This window comes from Pseudophryne corroboree (assembly GCF_028390025.1).
Source record: "Pseudophryne corroboree isolate aPseCor3 chromosome 3 unlocalized genomic scaffold, aPseCor3.hap2 SUPER_3_unloc_6, whole genome shotgun sequence".
NCBI classification, from domain to species: domain Eukaryota; kingdom Metazoa; phylum Chordata; class Amphibia; order Anura; family Myobatrachidae; genus Pseudophryne; species Pseudophryne corroboree.
Window position 1 is genome coordinate 305,064 of NW_026967552.1, and position 21,279 is coordinate 326,342.

The following is a 21,279-nucleotide window of genomic DNA, read 5'->3' on the forward strand; positions in this document are numbered from 1 at the left end:
CACCAGGTAGAGCACGTTATACACATTGCACCAGGTAGAGCACGTTATACACATTGCACCAGGTAGAGCACGTTATACACATTGCACCAGGTAGAGCACGTTATACACATTGCAGCAGGTAGAGCACGTTATACACATTGCAGCAGGTAGAGCACGTAATACACATTGCAGCAGGTAGAGCACGTTATACACATTGCAGCAGGTAGAGCACGTTATACACATTGCACCAGGTAGAGCACGTTATACACATTGCAGCAGGTAGAGCACGTTATACACATTGCACCAGGTAGAGCACGTTATACACATTGCACCAGGTAGAGCACGTTATACACATTGCAGCAGGTAGAGCACGTTATACACATTGCAGCAGGTAGAGCACGTTATACACATTGCAGCAGGTAGAGCACGTTATACACATTGCAGCAGGTAGAGCACGTAATACACATTGCAGCAGGTAGAGCACGTTATACACATTGCAGCAGGTAGAGCACGTTATACACATTGCAGCAGGTAGAGCACGTTATACACATTGCAGCAGGTAGAGCACGTTATACACATTGCAGCAGGTAGAGCACGTTATACACATTGCAGCAGGTAGAGCACGTTATACACATTGCAGCAGGTAGAGCACGTTATACACATTGCAGCAGGTAGAGCACGTTATACACATTGCACCAGGTAGAGCGCGTAATACACATTGCAGCAGGTAGAGCACTTTATACACATTGCACCAGGTAGAGCACGTTATACACATTGCAGCAGGTAGAGCACGTTATACACATTGCAGCAGGTAGAGCACGTAATACACATTGCAGCAGGTAGAGCACGTTATACACATTGCAGCAGGTAGAGCGCGTTATACACATTGCAGCAGGTAGAGCACGTTATACACATTGCAGCAGGTAGAGCACGTTATACACATTGCAGCAGGTAGAGCACGTTATACACATTGCAGCAGGTAGAGCACGTTATACACATTGCAGCAGGTAGAGCACGTTATACACATTGCAGCAGGTAGAGCACGTTATACACATTGCAGCAGGTAGAGCACGTTATACACATTGCAGCAGGTAGAGCACGTTATACACATTGCAGCAGGTAGAGCACGTTATAGACATTGCAGCAGATAGAGCACGTTATACACATTGCACCAGGTAGAGCACGTTATACACATTGCAGCAGGTAGAGCACGTTATACACATTGCAGCAGGTAGAGCACGTTATACACATTGCAGCAGGTAGAGCACGTTATACACATTGCACCAGGTAGAGCGCGTTATACACATTGCAGCAGGTAGAGCACGTTATACACATTGCGCCAGGTAGAGCACGTTATACACATTGCACCAGGTACAGCACGTTATACACATTGCGCCAGGTAGAGCACGTTATACACATTGCGCCAGGTAGAGCACGTTATACACATTGCAGCAGGTAGAGCGCGTAATACACATTGCAGCAGGTAGAGCACGTTATACACATTGCAGCAGGTAGACCACGTTATACACATTGCAGCAGGTAGAGCACGTTATACACATTGCAGCAGGTAGAGCACGTTATAGACATTGCAGCAGATAGAGCACGTTATAGACATTGCAGCAGGTAGAGCACGTTATACACATTGCAGCAGGTAGAACACGTTATACACATTGCAGCAGGTAGAGCACGTTATACACATTGCAGCAGGTAGAGCACGTTATACACATTGCAGCAGGTAGAGCACGTTATACACATTGCAGCAGGTAGAGCACGTTATACACATTGCAGCAGGTAGAGCACGTTATACACATTGCAGCAGGTAGAGCACGTTATACACATTGCAGCAGGTAGAGCGCGTTATACACATTGCACCAGGTAGAGCGCGTAATACACATTGCAGCAGGTAGAGCACTTTATACACATTGCACCAGGTAGAGCACGTTATACACATTGCACCAGGTAGAGCACGTTATACACATTGCAGCAGGTAGAGCACGTTATACACATTGCAGCAGGTAGAGCACGTTATACACATTGCAGCAGGTAGAGCACGTTATACACATTGCAGCAGGTAGAGCACGTTATACACATTGCAGCAGGTAGAGCACGTTATAGACATTGCAGCAGATAGAGCACGTTATACACATTGCACCAGGTAGAGCACGTTATACACATTGCAGCAGGTAGAGCACGTTATACACATTGCAGCAGGTAGAGCACGTTATACACATTGCAGCAGGTAGAGCACGTTATACACATTGCACCAGGTAGAGCGCGTTATACACATTGCAGCAGGTAGAGCACGTTATACACATTGCGCCAGGTAGAGCACGTTATACACATTGCACCAGGTACAGCACGTTATACACATTGCGCCAGGTAGAGCACGTTATACACATTGCGCCAGGTAGAGCACGTTATACACATTGCAGCAGGTAGAGCGCGTAATACACATTGCAGCAGGTAGAGCACGTTATACACATTGCAGCAGGTAGACCACGTTATACACATTGCAGCAGGTAGAGCACGTTATACACATTGCAGCAGGTAGAGCACGTTATAGACATTGCAGCAGATAGAGCACGTTATAGACATTGCAGCAGGTAGAGCACGTTATACACATTGCAGCAGGTAGAACACGTTATACACATTGCAGCAGGTAGAGCACGTTATACACATTGCACCAGGTAGAGAATGTTATACACATTGCAGCAGGTAGAGCACGTTATACACATTGCAGCAGGTAGAGCACGTTATACACATTGCAGCAGGTAGAGCACGTTATAGACATTGCAGCAGATAGAGCACGTTATACACATTGCACCAGGTAGAGCGCGTTATACACATTGCAGCAGGTAGAGCACGTTATACACATTGCACCAGGTAGAGCACGTTACACACATTGCAGCAGGCAGAACATTTATATGATTAAAAAACAGGACAATAAATGCTTCTAAACACATTAGTAAATAATACATTTAATATATGTAATGGGTTTATGGTGCTGCTATAATAGAAGCCCCAGACTGGATTTAGGGGTCATTCCGAGTTGATCGCTCGCTGCAGTTTTTCGCAGCACAGTGAACAGATTACTACTGCGCATGTGTATGCACCACAATGCTCAGGCGGGTCGCACGGGTACAAAGCGAATCGTTGCTGAGCGATGGATTTAACGAAGAATCCATTTGCAATGCTGGTCGCAAGGTGATTGACAGGAAGAGGGCGCTTGTGGGTGGCAACTGACCGTTTTCTTGGTGTGTTTGGGAAAACGCAGGCGTGTCCAGGCGTTTGCAGGGCGGGTGTCTGACGTCAATTCCGGCTCCAAAAAGACCGAAATGATCTTAGAAACTTAGAAACAGCACAAAATGTTTTGGCAACGCTCCGCCGCACAAGCGATCGCACACTTACAAAGTGAATATACACTCCCCTATAGGTGGGGACTATCTGATCGCTGCGCTGCAAAGAATAGCTAGCGAGCGATCAACTCGGAATGAGGGCCTTAGACGCTACAAAAGTGTTGCAGGGGGAGCGAGAGGGTGACAATGCTGCTGGGCTGTTATCATACCGGAGGTATGCATTCAGGATTCCGGCAGCCGTAATACCGACGCCGGAATCCCGACAGCCGCCAGAATACCGATGCTGGCATCCCGAGGAGATCAGGATCCCGCCGCCACAGGTTTAGCGTGCGGGAGGGGGGATAGGTTTAGGCACACCCAGGGGGGCGGTATAGGGTATGGGGTGGGGGAGGTTAGGGTTAGGCTGCAGTGAGGGGGGATAGGGTTAGGCACTAAGGGGGCGGGTTAGATTTAGGCTGTGGGTAAGGGGGGTTAGGTTTAGGCTGTGTGTAAGGGGGGGTTAGGCTGTGGGTAAGGGGGGTTAGGTTTAGGCACTGCTGGGGGGAGGTTAGGGTTAGGCTGTGGGTAAGGGAGGTTAGGGTTAGGCACTGCTGGGGGGAGGTTAGGGTTAGGCTGTGGGTAAGGGGGGTTAGGTTTAGGCACTGCTGGGGGGAGGTTAGGGTTAGGCTGTGGGTAAGGGGGTTAGGTTTAGGCACTGCTGGGGGGAGGTTAGAGTTAGGCTGTGGGTAAGGGGAGTTAGGTTTAGGCACTGCTGGGGGGAGGTTAGGGTTAGGCTGTGGGTAAGGGGGTTAGGTTTAGGCACTGCTGGGGGGAGGTTAGGGTTAGGCTATGGGTAAGGGGGTTAGGTTTAGGCACTGCTGGGGAAGGTTAGGGTTAAGCTGTGGGTAAGGGGGGGTTAGGTTTAGGCACTGCTGGGGGAAATTAGGGTTAGGCTGTGGGTAAGGGGGTTAGGTTTAGGCACTGCTGGGGGGAGGTTAGGGTTAGGCTGTGGGTAAGGGGGGGATAGGGTTAGGCACTGCTGGGGGGAGGTTAGGGTTAGACTGTGGGTAAGGAGGGTTAGGTTTAGGCACTGCTGGGGGGAGGTTAGGGTTAGGCTGTAGGTAAGGGGGTTATGTTTAGGCACTGCTGGGGGGAGGTTAGGCTTAGGCTGTAGGTAAGGGGGTTAGGTTTAGGCACTGTTGGGGGGAGGTTAGGGTTAGGCACTAAGGAGGGTGGGTTAGGTTTAGGCTGTGGGTAAGGGGGGGTTAGGTTTAGGCAATGCTGGGGGGAGGTTAGGGTTAGGCTGTGGGAAAGGGGGTTAGGGTTAGGCACTGTTGGGGGGACGTTAGGGTTAGGCACTAAGGAGGGTAGGTTAGGTTTAGGCTGTGGGTAAGGGGGGGTAGGTTTAGGCACTGCTGGGGGGAGGTTAGGGTTAGGTGGTGGGTAATGGGGGTTAGGTTTAGGCACTGCTGGGGGGAGGTTAGGGTTAGGTGGTGGGTAAGGGGGGTTAGGTTTAGGCACTGCTGGGGGGAGGTTAGGGTTAGGCTGTGGGTAAGTGGGGGGTTAGGTTTAGGCACTGCTGGGCGGAGGTTAGGGTTAGGCTGTGGGTAAGGGGGTTAGGTTTAGGCACTGCTGGGGGGAAGTTAGGGTTAGGCTATGGGTAAGGGGGGTTAGGGTTAGGCACTGCTGAGGGGAGGTTAGGGTTCGGCTGTGGGTAAGGGGGGTTAGGGTTAGGCACTGCTGAGGGGAGGTTAGGGTTCGGCTGTAGGTAAGGGGGGTTAGGTTTAGGCACTGCTGGGGGGAGGTTAGGGTTAGGCTGTGGGTAAGGGGGTTAGGTTTAGGCACTGCTGGGGGGAGGTTAGGGTTCGGCTGTAGGTAAGGGGGGTTAGGTTTAGGCACTGCTGGGGGGAGGTTAGGGTTAGGCTGTGGGTAAGGGGGGTTAGGTTTAGGCACTGCTGGGGGAAGGTTAGGGTTAGGCTGTGGGTAAGGGGGTTAGGTTTTGGCACTGCTGGGGGGAGGTAAGGGTTAGGCTGTGTGTGGGGGGGTTAGGTGTCTGCAGTGCTGGGGGGAGGTTAGGGTTAGGCTGTGTGTGGGAGGGTTAGACGTAGGCAGTGCTGCGATTTAGGATGCCGGTGTGGTTTTTCATTTCTAGGCTTATATGATGTAGCCCGGGCTCAGATCACTTGTATAAATGCTTTTGACCGAAGCAGACGTTTTAGGCAGCTTGACAGGATTATCCCAGAAGTAGCGGGTGCACCACAGGTACCAGCAGTGCCTGCACAATAGATTCATGCTATATTCTCATAGATCCTTAGCTTGGTCTAGTTGTGAATGGCGCTGGGAATATCAGGGAAACTTACTGTAGTGGACGCCTGAAACAACCACTGAGGTCGGTCTACAAGCCCATGACACTCCCAGAAGACACACAAGGCATGCAAGGAAAGCCACCACCCAAGCTCAGCCACCCGCTCCTAGGCTACTTACCCTACCCCACAGCACTTACGCTGTCACCGGCGCTCACCTCCCACCCGCAGCACAGCGTAGAGCAGCCGTAGAGCCGTCTTCACTCTCTGCCCGGCCCCCGTGTGAATCCGCGGCTGCATGTGACCAGGACGGGAAGGCACCACCAGAGGACTGGTAGTGGTAAGGCTCCACCTCCTCTTTTACAGGCAGGAAGTGCAGTCAATTGAGAGCCAGGAATTGGCAGCAGTGCAGCGCGTCTTTCGGGGACCCACACGTTTTAGAAAAGTGAGTCCCCGTCCTCTGATCTGGGTAAAATACATTTGCGAACACTGTGTGTGTGTGTGTGTGTGTGTGTATATGTGTGCGCGTGTGCGTGTGTGTGTGTGTGTGTATATATGTATGTGTATATATATGTGTGTATATATGTATGTGTATATATATGTGTGTGTATGTGTGTATATATGTATGTGTATATATATATGTGTGTATATATGTATGTGTATATGTATGTGTGTATATATGTATGTGTATATATATATGTGTGTATGTATGTATGTATGTATGTATGTATGTATATATATATATATATATATAAATAGTATGGTGAGGCACTGCAGTGCCTGGGTATTTGGAGCCTGTGCAGGGCACTGGCTCAGTGTATATTTAAGCAACAATGTGTATAGTGTACTTGAATTGTATTTAAAGTGAAATGAACTTACTTGGTTGTGTGTCCCAGGAGGGGGGGAATCCATTACTGTGCCGGCAGATGGATTCCTCCAGTACTTTTCCCCAAAAATGGAATGCCTTCCTCTCTAGCCTCCCACATGGAAGTATCATGGGGAGAGAGAGGAGCAGCTCAGCTTTAAAACAAGCTGAATGGTTTTCTGGAGCTCCATAGGGATCACCCTCGGTGGGCAGGAAACCCTAACCGGGGATCTAGGCCTCCCATCTCTGGAGCCCAAGTTTAGGCTGGAGATGGTGAACCCGGGCAGATTCATGGAAGTAGTTTAGATGAGAAAGCTTCCCCCTGCCTAGACTGAACGTCACCAGGGCGGATAACAACCCTCCGGGATGGGACGGTCAAAGGAGAGTGACTACTCCCCACCGTCCACAGAGGACAATGTTAGCTGTGCATGTGGCCAAGGCATGCACATCACATGGGTAAACAATGATTGGTTGAGAACAGCACGGTGGACTTACCCCCTGTGGTATGTGTATTGGAGTAAGAAAAAAAGAGGAGGCCTGTGAGCCTCCAGAGGTATTATACCATTTTCACTCTGCTGTAAACATTTTGCTGTATTGCTGTTGCCCCTAGCAATAGGGAAGAGTCTTTTTTAAGACTGTTTGAGTGAATAAACATCTGCCTCAAGACGACCGCTTCATCTTGTGACCTGCAGTGCTATGCCAAACATAGTTCAGTTTTACGGCTGTCTAGGGTCCACTCAGCATCTCCAAGATCCGCCTCCCACCAGCTACCGTGTGGAGGCCTAGTCCAGTGACTAGTAGTGATTTGTCAACACCATGCAGGTGTGGTAAGACAGCGTGTCGACGCATACAGAGCAGTACCATGGTTCCAGACTCCATGGCAACAAAGAATCTGGTGGCAGCGTAGTACCCACCCACTGCGCAGTGGGTGGAGTCAGTAATAGGTGGTTACTGATGGTAAGTGGGAATCTCCTAAGTGGCCAGATCCCGTGTGACCTAAACATCCATTCCGTGACTGGGGCAGGATGCGAGGGCTTTCATACAGAACCGTCCGGTCACAGAAATTGCTGGCATAGCGGTGGGATAATCTTAGGTGGCTTTTCAGTCACCTGATTGGAGAAGCCGAGTTAGGAGAGGAGTAACTGCAGCGCAGGAGAACGCACAAGATGGCGGACTTCAGCGGAATGTCTAAGGATGATCTGGAGATCGTGTATCAGGAGAAGGGTGTGGATATCCTTTTTCAACACGTCCAGAAGCATCATGAGGGCGGCACTCGTGAGCTTGGTGGAGGTAGAGAGTGCTAAGGGCGTTGGCATCAAAGAGGGTGGCCTACCAGTGGACCTATGTACAGAACCGGTGAGACCCACAAGCCCCACCCTCTCTACTAGCAGCAGCCATGTTTCATACCTAGCAGGGCCGAAGGTCCAACATCCCTGGGGGGGCGACACGGATACCTAAGCAGATCGGCTAGTGGAATTCAGAGAAAGGGCAATGGAGCAAGAGTGCTTGATCATCACCTCACTTTCCAAGGGGCTCCAGTGACTGTGCGCAGCCCATTCTGCCCCCTGCAGTAGCAAGAGCCAGTGCTCCCACCTGAGGCAAAAGCGCGGAGCGTGCAAGAAAGACTGGGCGCACTTAGCCCCAGAATACAGCCCATGGCTTCAGCTGTGTCACTAGGCTGCAGCAGTGAACGGTGCCGGACTGAGCAGAGTGAGCGGCTTTAGGGCAGGAGGAGTGGGGTACTTAATAGATTGGGTCTTGGTCCCAGCCGGTGGCTGAGAGCTATCAAGGAGGGTAGATAAGCCACTTAGTGAGGAGAACTCCAGAAAGCACGTCTGGATGGACTCAGGCCCCTCTTATTTATTATTTTATATACTAACAAGTGTGGTACATCCCTGCAAAGGCAGATCCAATCTCTTTCTCATCAGACTCTGCTGTCTTCCCTGTACTCTCACTCAGATGTTCACTGCTGCCAGTAGCACACGTATGAGAAGCAGAAGTATGGCGGCAGCTGTATAGATCCTGATATGTAATTCTCTGTATCATACTTACCGTACACACATCATCCTTATTACTAGTGAGAGAACAGAGGTAAGACACTGCAGATGGGGGTGTTACAGTGGATTATAACCTAGTTGATGATGATGATTACAGGGTATTATATGGTGTATTGCATGTAAAATACCTTGTTCCACACCTACTCTGCTGTAGCAATATACCTTATATAAGGGTGAGTAACACATGTACAGGCTTACCAGCGTATGAGCACACACATAAAGGAATGCTACCTTACCAATGCTTCCAGGAGTAATGTTAGGAGACATTATTATAAAGCCTTCATTAAAAGTTATGTTTTAATACACACATTTACTATTAAGTGTCCCAGAAAGTCGTCTTCTCCTATTGTTTACAAGATTAATATTGTTACAGAAAATTTCACATTTCCATAATGTATTTTATTTCCAGCAGATGGACACACAAACAGGAATATCTCAGAAGGACATCTAATGTTATCCCCGGATTGTGACATAAAAGATGACAGTAGACAGGATTCTCCAGGAGCTACTCCCATTACCCCAATTATACATCCAGCTCTATCAGCTGATCCCTCTGATCCTGGGAAATGTTCTCCTGATCACTCTGATATTGGTGCATCTGTTACAGCTCTGACAGTAGATACAATATTTCCCTGTTCTATAGATGCCAAATGTGTTACAGAGAATACAAAGCTTATTACCCATCAGCCTGCTAAGGCAGGTGAGAAGCAATTTCCATGTTCTGAGTATGGAAAATGTTTTACATACAAATCAGGTCTTGTTACACATCAGAGAAGGCACACAGGTGAGAAGCCATTTTCATGTTCTGAGTGCGGGAAATGTTTTACCTGGAAATCACAACTTGTTACACATCTGCGAAGTCACACAGGTGAAAATACATTTCCATGTTCTGAGTGTGGGAAATGTTTTACATATAAATCACAACTTGTAATACATAAGAGAATACATACAGGTGAGAAACCATATTCCTGTTCTGAGTGTGGGAACTGTTTTACATACAAATCAACTCTTGATGCACATAAGAGAAGTCACACAGGTACATCACCATTTCCATGTTCTGAGTGTGGGAAATATTTTGCACAGAAATCACAACTTGCTAGACATCAGAGAAGTCACACAGGTGAGAAGCCATTTCCATGTCCTGAGTGTGGTAAATGTTTTGCACAAAACTCAGATCTGGTTAGTCATAACAGAAGTCACACAGGTGAGAATCCAATTTCTTGCTCTGAGTGTGGGAAATGTTTTGCCCGGAAATCACAACTTGTTATACATCAGAGAAGTCACACAGGTGAGAAGCCATTTCCATGTCCTGAGTGTGGTAAATGTTTTGCACAAAAATCGGATCTTGTTAGTCATAACAGAAGTCACACAGGTGAGAAGCCAATTCCTTGCTCTGAGTGTGGGAAATGTTTTGCCCGGAAATCACAACTTGTTATACATCACAGAAGTCACACAGGTGAGAAGCCATTTTCTTGCTCTGAGTGTGGGAAATGTTTTGGCCGGAAATCAGATATTGTTAGACATCAGCGAAGTCACACAGGTGCGAGGCCATTTCCATGTTCTGAGTGTGGAAAATGTTTTGCACACAAATCACATCTTGTTATTCATCAGAGAAATCACACAGGTGAGAAGCCTTTTTCTTGCTCTGAGTGCACGAAAAGTTATACTCAGAAATCAGAACTTGTTACACATCAGAGAAGTCACACAGGTGAGAAGCCATTTCCATGTCCTGAGTGTGGGAAATGTTTTTCACACAAAAAAGATCTTTTTATACATGAGAAAAGTCACACAGGTGAGAAGCCATTTTCTTGCTCTGAGTGTGGGAAATGTTTTTCGCTCAAATCAGCTCTTGTTATACATCATAGAAGTCACACAGGTGAGAAGCCATTTTCTTGCTCTGAGTGTGGGAAATGTTTTAGACAGAAATCACATCTTGTTACACATCAGCAAAGTCACACAGGTGAGAATCAATTTCCATGCTCTGAGTGTGGGAAAGGTTTTGCACACAAATCAGCTCTTGTTGTACATCATAGAAATCACACAGGTGAGAAGCCATTTCCATGTTCTGAGTGTGGGAAATGTTTTGCACACAACTCAGCTCTTGTTATACATCACAGAAGTCACACAGGTGAGAAGCCATTTCCATGTTCTGAGTGTGGGAAATGTTTTACACACAAATCACAATTTGTTACACACCAGAGAAGTCACACAGGTGAGAATCCATTTCCATGCTCTGAGTGTGGGAAAGGTTTTGCAGACAAATCAGCTCTTGGTGTACATCATAGAAGTCACACAGGTGAGAAGCCATTTCCATGTTCTGAGTGTGGGAAATGTTTTGCACACAACTCAGCTCTTGTTATACATCACAGAAGTCACACAGGTGAGAAGCCATTTCCATGTTCTGAGTGTGGGAAATGTTTTACACACAAATCACAATTTGTTACACACCAGAGAAGACACACAGGTGAGAAGCCATTTTAATCTTCTGGAGTATACTCATCATTGCCATGCGTTGTTCTTCAAGGTTCTTATCCTATCTTCTATGCTTTTTGCAATATACATGCTACTGCATGGTGAAATAATCAGATGTCATGCCTTCATCTACCACTGCTATGCAGATGATCTGTCTTTTGCTCCAGATACTGAGAACCCAGTACCAATCCTAAATGGTTGTCTAGCTGAGCTCCAGGTGTGGGTGATGCCAGTTGGCTGTGACTCAGTCCTGGTGAAACATGTCCTTATGGTAGAAGCTCACCAACAAAGGGCAGGGCTACAGCTCAGCTTTGCAAACCAACCAGACTTACACTTGGGGGTTTAGAGTTACAAAATGCTGATCCTTTGCAGAATCTTGGTGTCCTGGATGGTTAAGTGACACTTAGACATCAGGTATCAGCCACAATCAGATCCTCATCTGAGGAACATAGCCAGACTCCAGCACTTATTTCCCTCAGAAGATCTACCTACAGTCATACATGTACTTGTATCATCACGCAGACTACTGCAATGTCCTCTACCTAGGTCTCCCAGCAAAAGAATTACAGAGCTTGTAGCTTGTAGAGAATGCAGCAGCCAGGCTGTTACCTAACCAGCCCGTTCCTGCCACATAACACCCATTTTATGCTCCCTTCACTGGCTGCCTGTAAGATGGTGACTCAGGGCCTAATTCAGGTTTGATCGCAATGTGTGATCCAAACGGAATTATTGAGAAAAAGTTGCGGATGCATCCACTGCGCCCATCCCGTGCATGCATCTGCATTTTCTGCAGAGGGGACGCAGAAAATGTGATTGCCTGTCAGGCAGAGGCAGTCACGGGGGTGGGCGGGCAATGTTCCATTTTCAGGGAAGAGACGGATCGGTGCGGGGGCAGTGTGGCGTGAACGGAGGGCAGAGGTGGACAAACGGGCATGATCACGGCTGTGTGACATCACATGCAGCCGCCGTGATCAAGAAGAATGCAGCGGGCCTCCTGCGCAAGCAGCGGCAGCAGGAGGCTTCACTAATTTCTACGATAAAGCAGAAATTGTGAGGCACTCGCAATTTATGCTTCATCAAGGGGGGAGGCGGTGGTCAGCATGCTGGGTGGCCTTGCGATGGGCGGCCTCTAGCATGCTAGGAAAAGGATTGCTAATTAGCAGCATCTGCTATCCTTACTGAATTTAGACCCACTATTAAGTAATCTTACTGAGTCCCAGCCTTGCATGACCATGATACCAGAAGCAGCTGCTGCCTCCGTACTGCCTGGGTTTCTTCCATCTGTTGATGGACTGTTAGCAGTACCATAAATTCCCAAGCAGTGTTTAGATGTCGGGGAGACAGGGTGGGTGGCAGTAGTGCAGTAGCGGGGGGCTGCTGGAGGCAGTGTCTAAGTGGGTAATATTGTCCCCAAGCAGGGCTGAGGAGGGAGACAGGGCAGGGGCAGTAGTAGGAGCTGCTGGAGGCAATGTCTATGTGGGTAAACATCCCCAAGCAGGGCTGAGGAGGGAGACAGGGTGGGTGGCAGTAGTGGGGTAGACACGGGGTGGATGGCAATAGTGGGGGGAGATGGGGCGGGTGGTCACAGTGCAGTACCAGGGGCTGCTGGAGACAGTAAAGAGGTGTATGTGTCCCACACAGAATCAGTTGATAATTAGACCTAATGATTATTATGCTTATTTCTAATTAATTCCTTGTATGTGTTACTGTTATTTGCTATGTCACCCTTTATGTAGTAAAGTAGTGCTGCCACCGATCTCATATCATTTGTAGTAACTTGGAAAAGATGAGATATGAGGTGCACCCTGGAAGCTTATAGGGGGTTAATCAGAGATGATCGCAGATGTGACATCACACAGCCCAATCCCCCCACCCCCACCCCCCCAGGGAAATGGTCCCGGCCCGCCCGCGTTCACCCCTCAGGGATGCAACCACAATGTGTGTCTGTGTGGCCGCTGTGCATGTGTATTTTGCCAGCACCGGGTAAACTGCTCGGAGACGCTATTGCGGAAGAGTCTGAATGACCCCCATAGGCTGTTGTGTAGGGTAAAGTATTTTTTAAGTTTAAAATATAGACAAAAATATGTGTATTAAAGATATGAAAAAAAGTTGTTTAAAAACAAAAGATTTCCGGTGTAATTTTGGCTGTGTCCGATTTTGACAGCTCATTTGAATAGTGGGATGATATTATGGGGGGAAGGGGTGGTCTCTGTGTAATTAATTTTATCATTTGTTGGTTTTAAATAAATTATGTCTATTCAACTATTCTGTTTTTTTCTTTTACTTTGTGATAAACTGTTTTTAAAGTAAACCGATGGACAATAAATCAGTTGCGCAGTTTCCTCAATGTTATGATATGTGTAGCACCACTTAGCGCACCTTTTGAGCGGTGTGATGCTCTTGTAACACCTTGGTGAATATATATGGCTCCAGCAATATAACACACACTTAGACCTTAGTATATTGTCGGAAGTGTCCCTGACGCTTCGCCAGATTAACAAAATAACTTAGTGGAGACAGAGGGGTAAATTAGGATTAGAGGTCCAACCCAATAACCATATATATTAGTCCCTAGCGGACACAAAGGGATAACAATGCTACACTGTAGCAACACAATACAATTCAAAGATACAGTAATACGTACAATAATATACAACAGACGGGAAATAAATGCGAGTACAATTAGCAATACAACTATACCAATACAATAGTAAGTTACCTTCATACATACGCTGCGCCACCGGATTCCAGGCCTCAGTCGTCTTACAAGATGACCTCTGAGAAAGGTGACTGAAACCTGGCCCAGGTGCGTCCTTTTATACAATGCTCCAATAACAGTACAATGGGGAATGTAAGATCTTCCATTGGTCCAGGGGTGGGACATATTCAGTACACCGTGGGTCATTGGTCAGCTGGAACACTGAGCGACACCTAATCTTGTGATGTGATTACAGTTTACTTCTGGGCTCCCAGCTAAAGACCAGTTCAAACCGACCACAGTATCATACAGTAATATACATGAATCTGGTATTGCTAATAACTTTTTGCCGTAATATGTGACAATATCCTCACAACCACCGAATTATTACTTATGTGACCCTGAACAATTTCATCCCACACACGGTATACATACACGGTGTCCTTAATATTCAATGGAACAATACCTATATATATATATATATATATATACACACAGTTAACCAGTTGTGTAAAGGCTATGTATAACTCATTGTGTAGGGGACAGGTCAGTGCTGTGTAAACCATAAAGCCAGAATACATAATACATATGACATATCACTCTTAATACAAGTATCAATATCTGGTCTGTATATTATTGAATATATATACACAGGATTCTGGTGTGCATGAATGTGTGTTAAGCACACAATCTAGAATCTGCATATCTTTAGCTATTGTTTTGTATCTGGCTTCTTGTTTGTTAGAGCAACACGGGACCAAGACGCAATTGTTCGTGTTAGCAATTGGGGCAAACAACGGTATTTACACATTCACACAGTCCAAGGTCTATCTTCCATGGAAACAATGGCTGTTTGGACAGAGCAATCTGATACTGTATGTTACACACTATAGGAATTTGTATTTCTGGCTGTAATACATTTGAGTGTATGTAAGAAATATTAGCTATTTTGTTACAGTATATTTATTAACAAATGCATCTTATACCGTAATGCGCACAGTAACTTGCCGTTACGGGCATTCGCGCCCCCTACCGTATTAGCCATTAGCATTCGTATTTGACGCATGCATCGTAGACGCATCCATTGGTAAATTCCATAGTGTATTCTAAATATCAAAATGTGCAATTTGACTTTGACAACTTGTAGGTGAATTAGGGTTCTTGTTTTAAAAAAAAAAAACTTACCTGACCCTTACCTGGAAATGTCCATGTATGAAGGTATGGGAGATACCTGCTTCAGTTCCTTCTACTTACATTTGGGAGGTCCGGTTGTTTTTGGGGCATTAGCAGCAAATAGTAAATGATACAATGTCTCGCTGACCCTCTGATTTTTTCAAAAATATGTTACACAAAATGACATTTGCATTAACAACCATTAATTAAACAAGAAAAACACAATGCAAGTAAAAAAAACTTTATATATAAAAAACAGAAGAAAATCACCAATTCTGGTCTGGATTCAGTGACTCTATCAGGAGAACAAGAGCCTTTGTAGCAAGGACTATACCAACAGTAACCAGTAGGGGAATCAGGCGTATCCCACAGAATATCAGCGCTGCCACCATACATTGGGGAGAGAAGATAAAGTGCAGATTTCTGAACAGTGCTTTTATAAGGAACATAAGAAGTGCATAGATCACAATGATCAGAAGTCCGGTACAATGAGGTCAAGAAACCAACGCTGTGGTACTAATGACCTCAATACAGGTCACTTGGAGGAAGAGACTAGGGTAAGGGCAACAACTATTTTTCAAACAGCTAAAAAAAAAAAGTTAGAAAAAAAAATTAATTATAAATGTAAAAAAAGAGTATCGTCCAGTACAGAGAACTGTGGGGGTCATTCCGAGTTGTTCGCTCGCTAGCAGTTTTAAGCAGCCGTGCAAACGCTAAGCCGCCTCCCACTGGAAGTGTATTTTAGATTAGCAGAAGTGCGAACGAAAGGATCGCAGAGCGGCTGCATAATAATTTGGCGCAGTTTCAGAGTAGCTCCAGACCTTCTCAGCGCTTGTGATCACTTCAGACTGTTCTGTTCCTGATGTGACATCACAAACACGCCCTGCGTTCAGCCAGCCACGCCTGCGTTTTTCCTGGCACGCCTGCATTTTTTTGAACACTCCATGAAAACGGTCAGTTGACACCCAGAAACACCCACTTAATGTCAATCACTATGTTAATGCCTAATTATTTTAGAGGAATTGGGGAGTCTCCATTGTGATAATATTCAGCATATAGAATTTATTATCAAAGAAGAGGCCACGCCTATATTTTTCTGCGCAGAGAGACGTGACCCTACACAGACTTCATCAATGATGTCCGTCCCTTCAGGGGATTTCAGGCTTACATATATAGTACAGAATTATACAATAATTCATCATTCATTAATCAATGGGGCGTGTATTCAGATAACAAGGGGATTATAGATTGGTTGTTGGTCACCAACAGGAAATCTCAAATATGGTCAGCTGGGCTAGATGAAATGGCTGATCTTCTCCTGAAGATGGCAGACTGGTTCCATGAGTCTTGGATCTCCCATTCACATCAATAGAGTCGCTCAATAAGCTTCGTCAGCAAAGAGGTTATTCCTGTTCCTATGTCATGGTGCTCTTTTCAGAGCCGAAGGTTCATCTGATATTTATTTATCAAACCCCATAAAATGTTATTAAGTTCTGGTTATCTAAATACAAGGCTCTCTATTTAGACACGTACAGTCTTAGTCACAAGCTAGGACAAAGGATGACAGAAAACTCCACTGTAAGAAAGACTGAGCATTATGGGAATTAAAGTGCCAATTACAGATATATAACTATAAGGGGCCCTACACACTGGCCGACCCGCCGCCGAGCTGCCGGACGGCGGATACGTCCGACGAGCGACCCGGCGGCAGGGGGGCAGTAACGGGGGGAGTGAAAATCGGCCAGTGTGTAGGGCCTATAAGTCTGAAAGCACAATTTCTGAGGCAATACAGATCTATATTTGATTTTTCCTCCATCATTCCTGTCTTTTGTTTAATCTCTAAACACAACATATAGTAAATCAAATATTCATTATATTAAAATTAATTTTCAAATGAGTGTGAGATATGAGATAGGAAAAGGAAAACCCGTTCTCTGGATGCAATCGCCGGCACGAGTCCATTGAGTATCGATGTGAAAAGTCTCAACCCTCCAGAAAACTTGGACAGATAAGAGAAATGAAAGAGGTAGCGACAGAATGTGTTCTTTTCTTCTTCAACCTGGCTATAGGTGGAGGCTCCTTCTTACTAAGTGTACATATATGAAGCATGAGCGTGTAAGCACCTATTAGGGTATATTTCTGATAATCTGACTGTGTGTGATAATACTACTGATTCACTATGTGTGATAATACTACTGATTCACTGTGTGTGATAATACTACTATATTACTATGTGTGATAATACTACTGATTCACTGTGTGTGATAATACTACTATATTACTATGTGTGATAATACTACTGATTCACTGTGTGTGATAATACTACTGATTCACTGTGTGTGGCTACTGCAGTGTAGGTAATGGGAGTCATTACCATAAGCTTGGTTCTTGGCTTCCTTTCAGGCCGTGTGAGTACTCTCCCACACGATCGTCCAAGGACAGGCAGGCATTTGATTGTTACATAACTTATACAAATTATAAGTATTATTATCATAGCATAGTGTAGTATGTGGTAAAGCTCCCATCCATCTGAAGTGTAGTATGTGGTAAAGCCATTTTGAGATTCCGGCTCCCATCTATCCGAAGGGGTCCCAATCAGCCGATTGGGCCATATGTTCTTGTATATCCTGCAATAACTTAACCTTTTGTTCAATGGGATTATAATTATCTGCGATGATAAAACAACACATTCCTTTAAATTGTTCACAACCACTTCCTGCTTTAAGTAACAGGTAGTCAGTGGCTACTCTATTTGTATCATACCATCTCTTACTTCTCTGAGTTCTTCATTTATAAGAGCAATAGCCGTACTGGTGGCATTTATGGTTTTAGCCAATCCACAAGCTATGCTATTTATCACCCTTGTGTTATACAGGCTGAGTCCTGGGACTCCTATGAGTGAAAAGGCTAATGCTGAGTATTGTGCCTTGCTAAGTAATGGTAAGTCTGATCGGCAATCAGGATCTAAAGACCTTTTTTCTTTACTGTGAGAGTCCAAAGTAGTTATGTTTGTGTGAGCTGCTACAAAGGTGAGTCTGCCCAAATAACAAATACCCATGTGATCTGCTGGGTAATAAGAATATGCAATATCCCCACATACTAATAATAAGCCCCTGGGCATGTATATGTCAATCCCAGGGCTGCTTATTGTTACCAAGTGCATTTTGGGGTAACCCCTAAAGACTTAAACTGTGGCTTACCAACAATATCCCAACAGTTCTTTTCAGATATACTAGGCTGTATCTCCAGCTTATACCTGGTGGTGAGATACTGCCCGATTTTATCTTCCGGGTTGTTGGTCCCTAATGTTTCCATGTTAATGTCTATAAAGGTGATATTTTTCCTGGTAGCAATTCTATCTTCTGCATTTCTTCTATTGTTATTGGAATGCATATAAAGCAGGTCTTATAAGCTTCTCCCACATGTTTGGGTGGTACTACACAGAAAGCATTACTATGGGCGGCAGCTGGGGCCAGTTCTACAAAGGTGTTCCTCTCATATACCCTAGCTTTTCTCACTGGGCCCTCATAGGGGCTTTCATCTGTCTTTGTGTTCTGATTCTTATTTTCCCTTTCCACGGGGAGCCATTCCTGATCATGGAGTGTATGGTGTGTGTCTGAGTGTTGTGTCTGATTCCTCTCCTCACCTTCATAACACCATACTATACAATCATTCTGGGGGATTCTCCCACAGTGTACACAGATACATCTATACACATTTACCATCTTGTGGCACTCGGTCTGTTCTATGGGGGCCCTGACTGTGCGTGTACCTCCAAAAAGCAGTGGATCATCGTGGCACCAATCTATCCATCTTTGTTCAGGGTTTCGTCCGCAATATTTACAAATACATCTGGCTATCAGGGGAACTGTTGACATCTGTTTGGGTACTCTTCTTTTTCCTCTTTTCTTTTGTTTCTTGTGTCTAGGGGTGTGATGAGAGGTACATGACTAGGATAGGGATGTATTACTTCCTCAAAGGTCATCAGAAACATACCCTCTGGGGAAGCCACCGCATCAGACTGCCCCTGCCCTGGACCCTCAGTCATCCTAGTTAGTAAGTCAACAATCCCCCCATCCATATTATTACTCCCAGGCTTAGAACCAATACTCCAATTTCGGTAGCCCTTCTGGATGTTTTCTGCACCTGGTTGGGGTTTAGCAACACGGATTGTCCCATATCATTTTCAACATACATCTTACCAAACCAGGCCATTTTATCTCTTAGTCTCTGGTTACTGGGGTTCCTCAAAAAGAGCCTGCAAGTTCAATGTTTCTGCAGCTTCTTCCTCTGGTGGGCTTTTCTGGGACTCTTTGTTCTTTCCGTCCTCAGTCACTTTCTTGCAATGCAATGCATGTATCCAAGCCGATTTCTCTGCCACCTTTATAGCCGTGGGCATGGTCAACAGTACTTGGTATGGTCCCTCCCACCTGTCTACAAATGAACCAGAGCCTAAGAAATTTCTAACCATCACAAATTCTCCTGGTTTCACATCATGGCATTTCAAGTCACTTTGATTAGCAGCTTTAGAGAGAATTAGTCCCTTGTGTATCTGTTTAAATTGTTCATGCAAGTCTAGGACATATTTTGTGGTTAGATCATGTAGAGTGGAGTGGCTTTCTTCTGGGCCTATCATCAGGTTGGGATGTTTTCCGAATAACACCTCATAAGGGGACAGACTGAGAGGTTTGGGAGTCACTCTAATGCTGTGTAGCGCAATGCAGATTCCTGTTTCCCTGGAGAGTATGACCCTGTGGAACGGCTCGGAGGAGTCGGCTGCGGAAGACGGCAAGAGAATCAGTCCGTTTAGGCAGACAGTAGGGCAGGTGAGCGGGACAGAAGATGGCTCAAACAGGTCGGCTGCGGAAGACGGCAGGAAGATCAGTCCGTTTCGGTAGACAGCAGGGCAGACGAGCGGGACAGAAGATGGCTCAGACGAGTAGGCTGTAAGAGGTGGCAGGAGGATCAGTCCATGTTGGCAGACAGCAGGGCAGGTGAGCGGGATGGAAGACGCTTTTCGCCCGTACGTCGGCCTTGCTCACTTCCTGAATAAATGTTAACAATTCTGTTTCGTGCCAAGTAACATGCCCTTCCCAATGCTATGAGTTCTACTTTTGGAGCAGAGTGGGGTGGTGGAATCGGGAGTGCTTCAATGACGTGTATCGTCCACTATGGTGTATCCAGATGTCAGAATGCCCATGTCATTCTGGCAGAGGCAGCTACCATCAACATACAGGTTCAGGTCTGCATTCTGTATCTCAGTGTCTCATATCTAGTCTTGGAGGGCATAAAGTCTGGGTCAGCTTTTCACAATCATGATCATCTATCTTCTCCCCACTTTGTGACTGTCCAGTCACACCTGGGAAGAAATTTGCTGGATTCAAAGTTGTGCAGCGCTGCAATATTATGTTAGGGGGCATAAGAAGCGCGAGTTCCCATTTGGTTATCCTGGAAGCTGTGATGTGTTTTGTGGTGGAACCGTTTAGTAAAGCTGCAACTGCGTGCGGGACATTCAGGTAGAGTGTGTGCTAGAACTATGTCTGCTGTCTTGTCAACAAGTGTAGCTGCTGCAGCCACCGCGCACAAGTATTGCGGCAGCCCCCTAGCTACGGGATCCAATCTGAAGATCCACAGTGTCTAGGTCGACCACTATAGGTCAACAGTCACTAGGTCGACATGGATGGAAGGTCGACAGGGTTTCTAGTTTGACATGTGCTAGGTCGACAGGTATAAAGGTCGACATGTTTTTTTTTTATATATATATATATTTTTTCATACTTAATGATCCACGTGGACTATGATTGGAACGGTAAAGTGTGCCGAGCGAAGCGGTAGCGGAGCGAAGGCACCATGCCAGAAGCATGGCGAGCGGAGCGAGCCATGCGAGGGGGCGCGGTGCACTAATTTGGGATCCCGGTCACTTTCCGAAGAAAACGACACAATTTTTTTAAAAATCCTCATGTCGACATTTAGACCTGTCGACCTAGCACATGTTGACCTAGAAACCCTGTCGACCTTCCATCCATGTCAACCTAGTGACTGTTGACCTATAGTGGTCGACCTAAACATTGTCGACAAAAGGAACCACACCCCTATCTACTGTATCCAGCTGTGTGCTGTAATATCCCACTGGGCAGTGACAGTCCCTATTTTTCTGAGTTAGTACTCCAGCAGCACAGCCGTCGAGCTCTGTACAAAAGAGAAACAATGGTTTAGTGTAACATGGGAAGCCTAGGGCTGGGGTGGCAGTGAGGGCTTCCTTCAACTGATGAAACACTAGTAGTGTGGTGTCATCATGTATGACAGGATCAGGCTTTTTTATGGCTACCAGTTCCTGGAGAGGTAGTGCTATAGCAGCATATCCTGGTATCCAGTGTCTACAGAAAGAGGTCATCCC

The 21,279-nt window shown here is 46.0% G+C and overlaps 1 protein-coding gene across 1 annotated transcript in view; it reads left to right on the forward strand.

Annotated features, from left to right (window-relative positions):
* LOC134984519 (zinc finger protein 585A-like) overlaps positions 1–21,279 on the forward strand; it is a 189,314-nt gene that overhangs the window by 18,617 nt on the left and 149,418 nt on the right. The window contains exon 5 of the mRNA XM_063950086.1: positions 8,949–11,008. Coding sequence (XP_063806156.1) covers positions 8,949–11,008 — 2,060 coding nt within the window. The remainder of the gene's footprint in view (positions 1–8,948; positions 11,009–21,279) is intronic.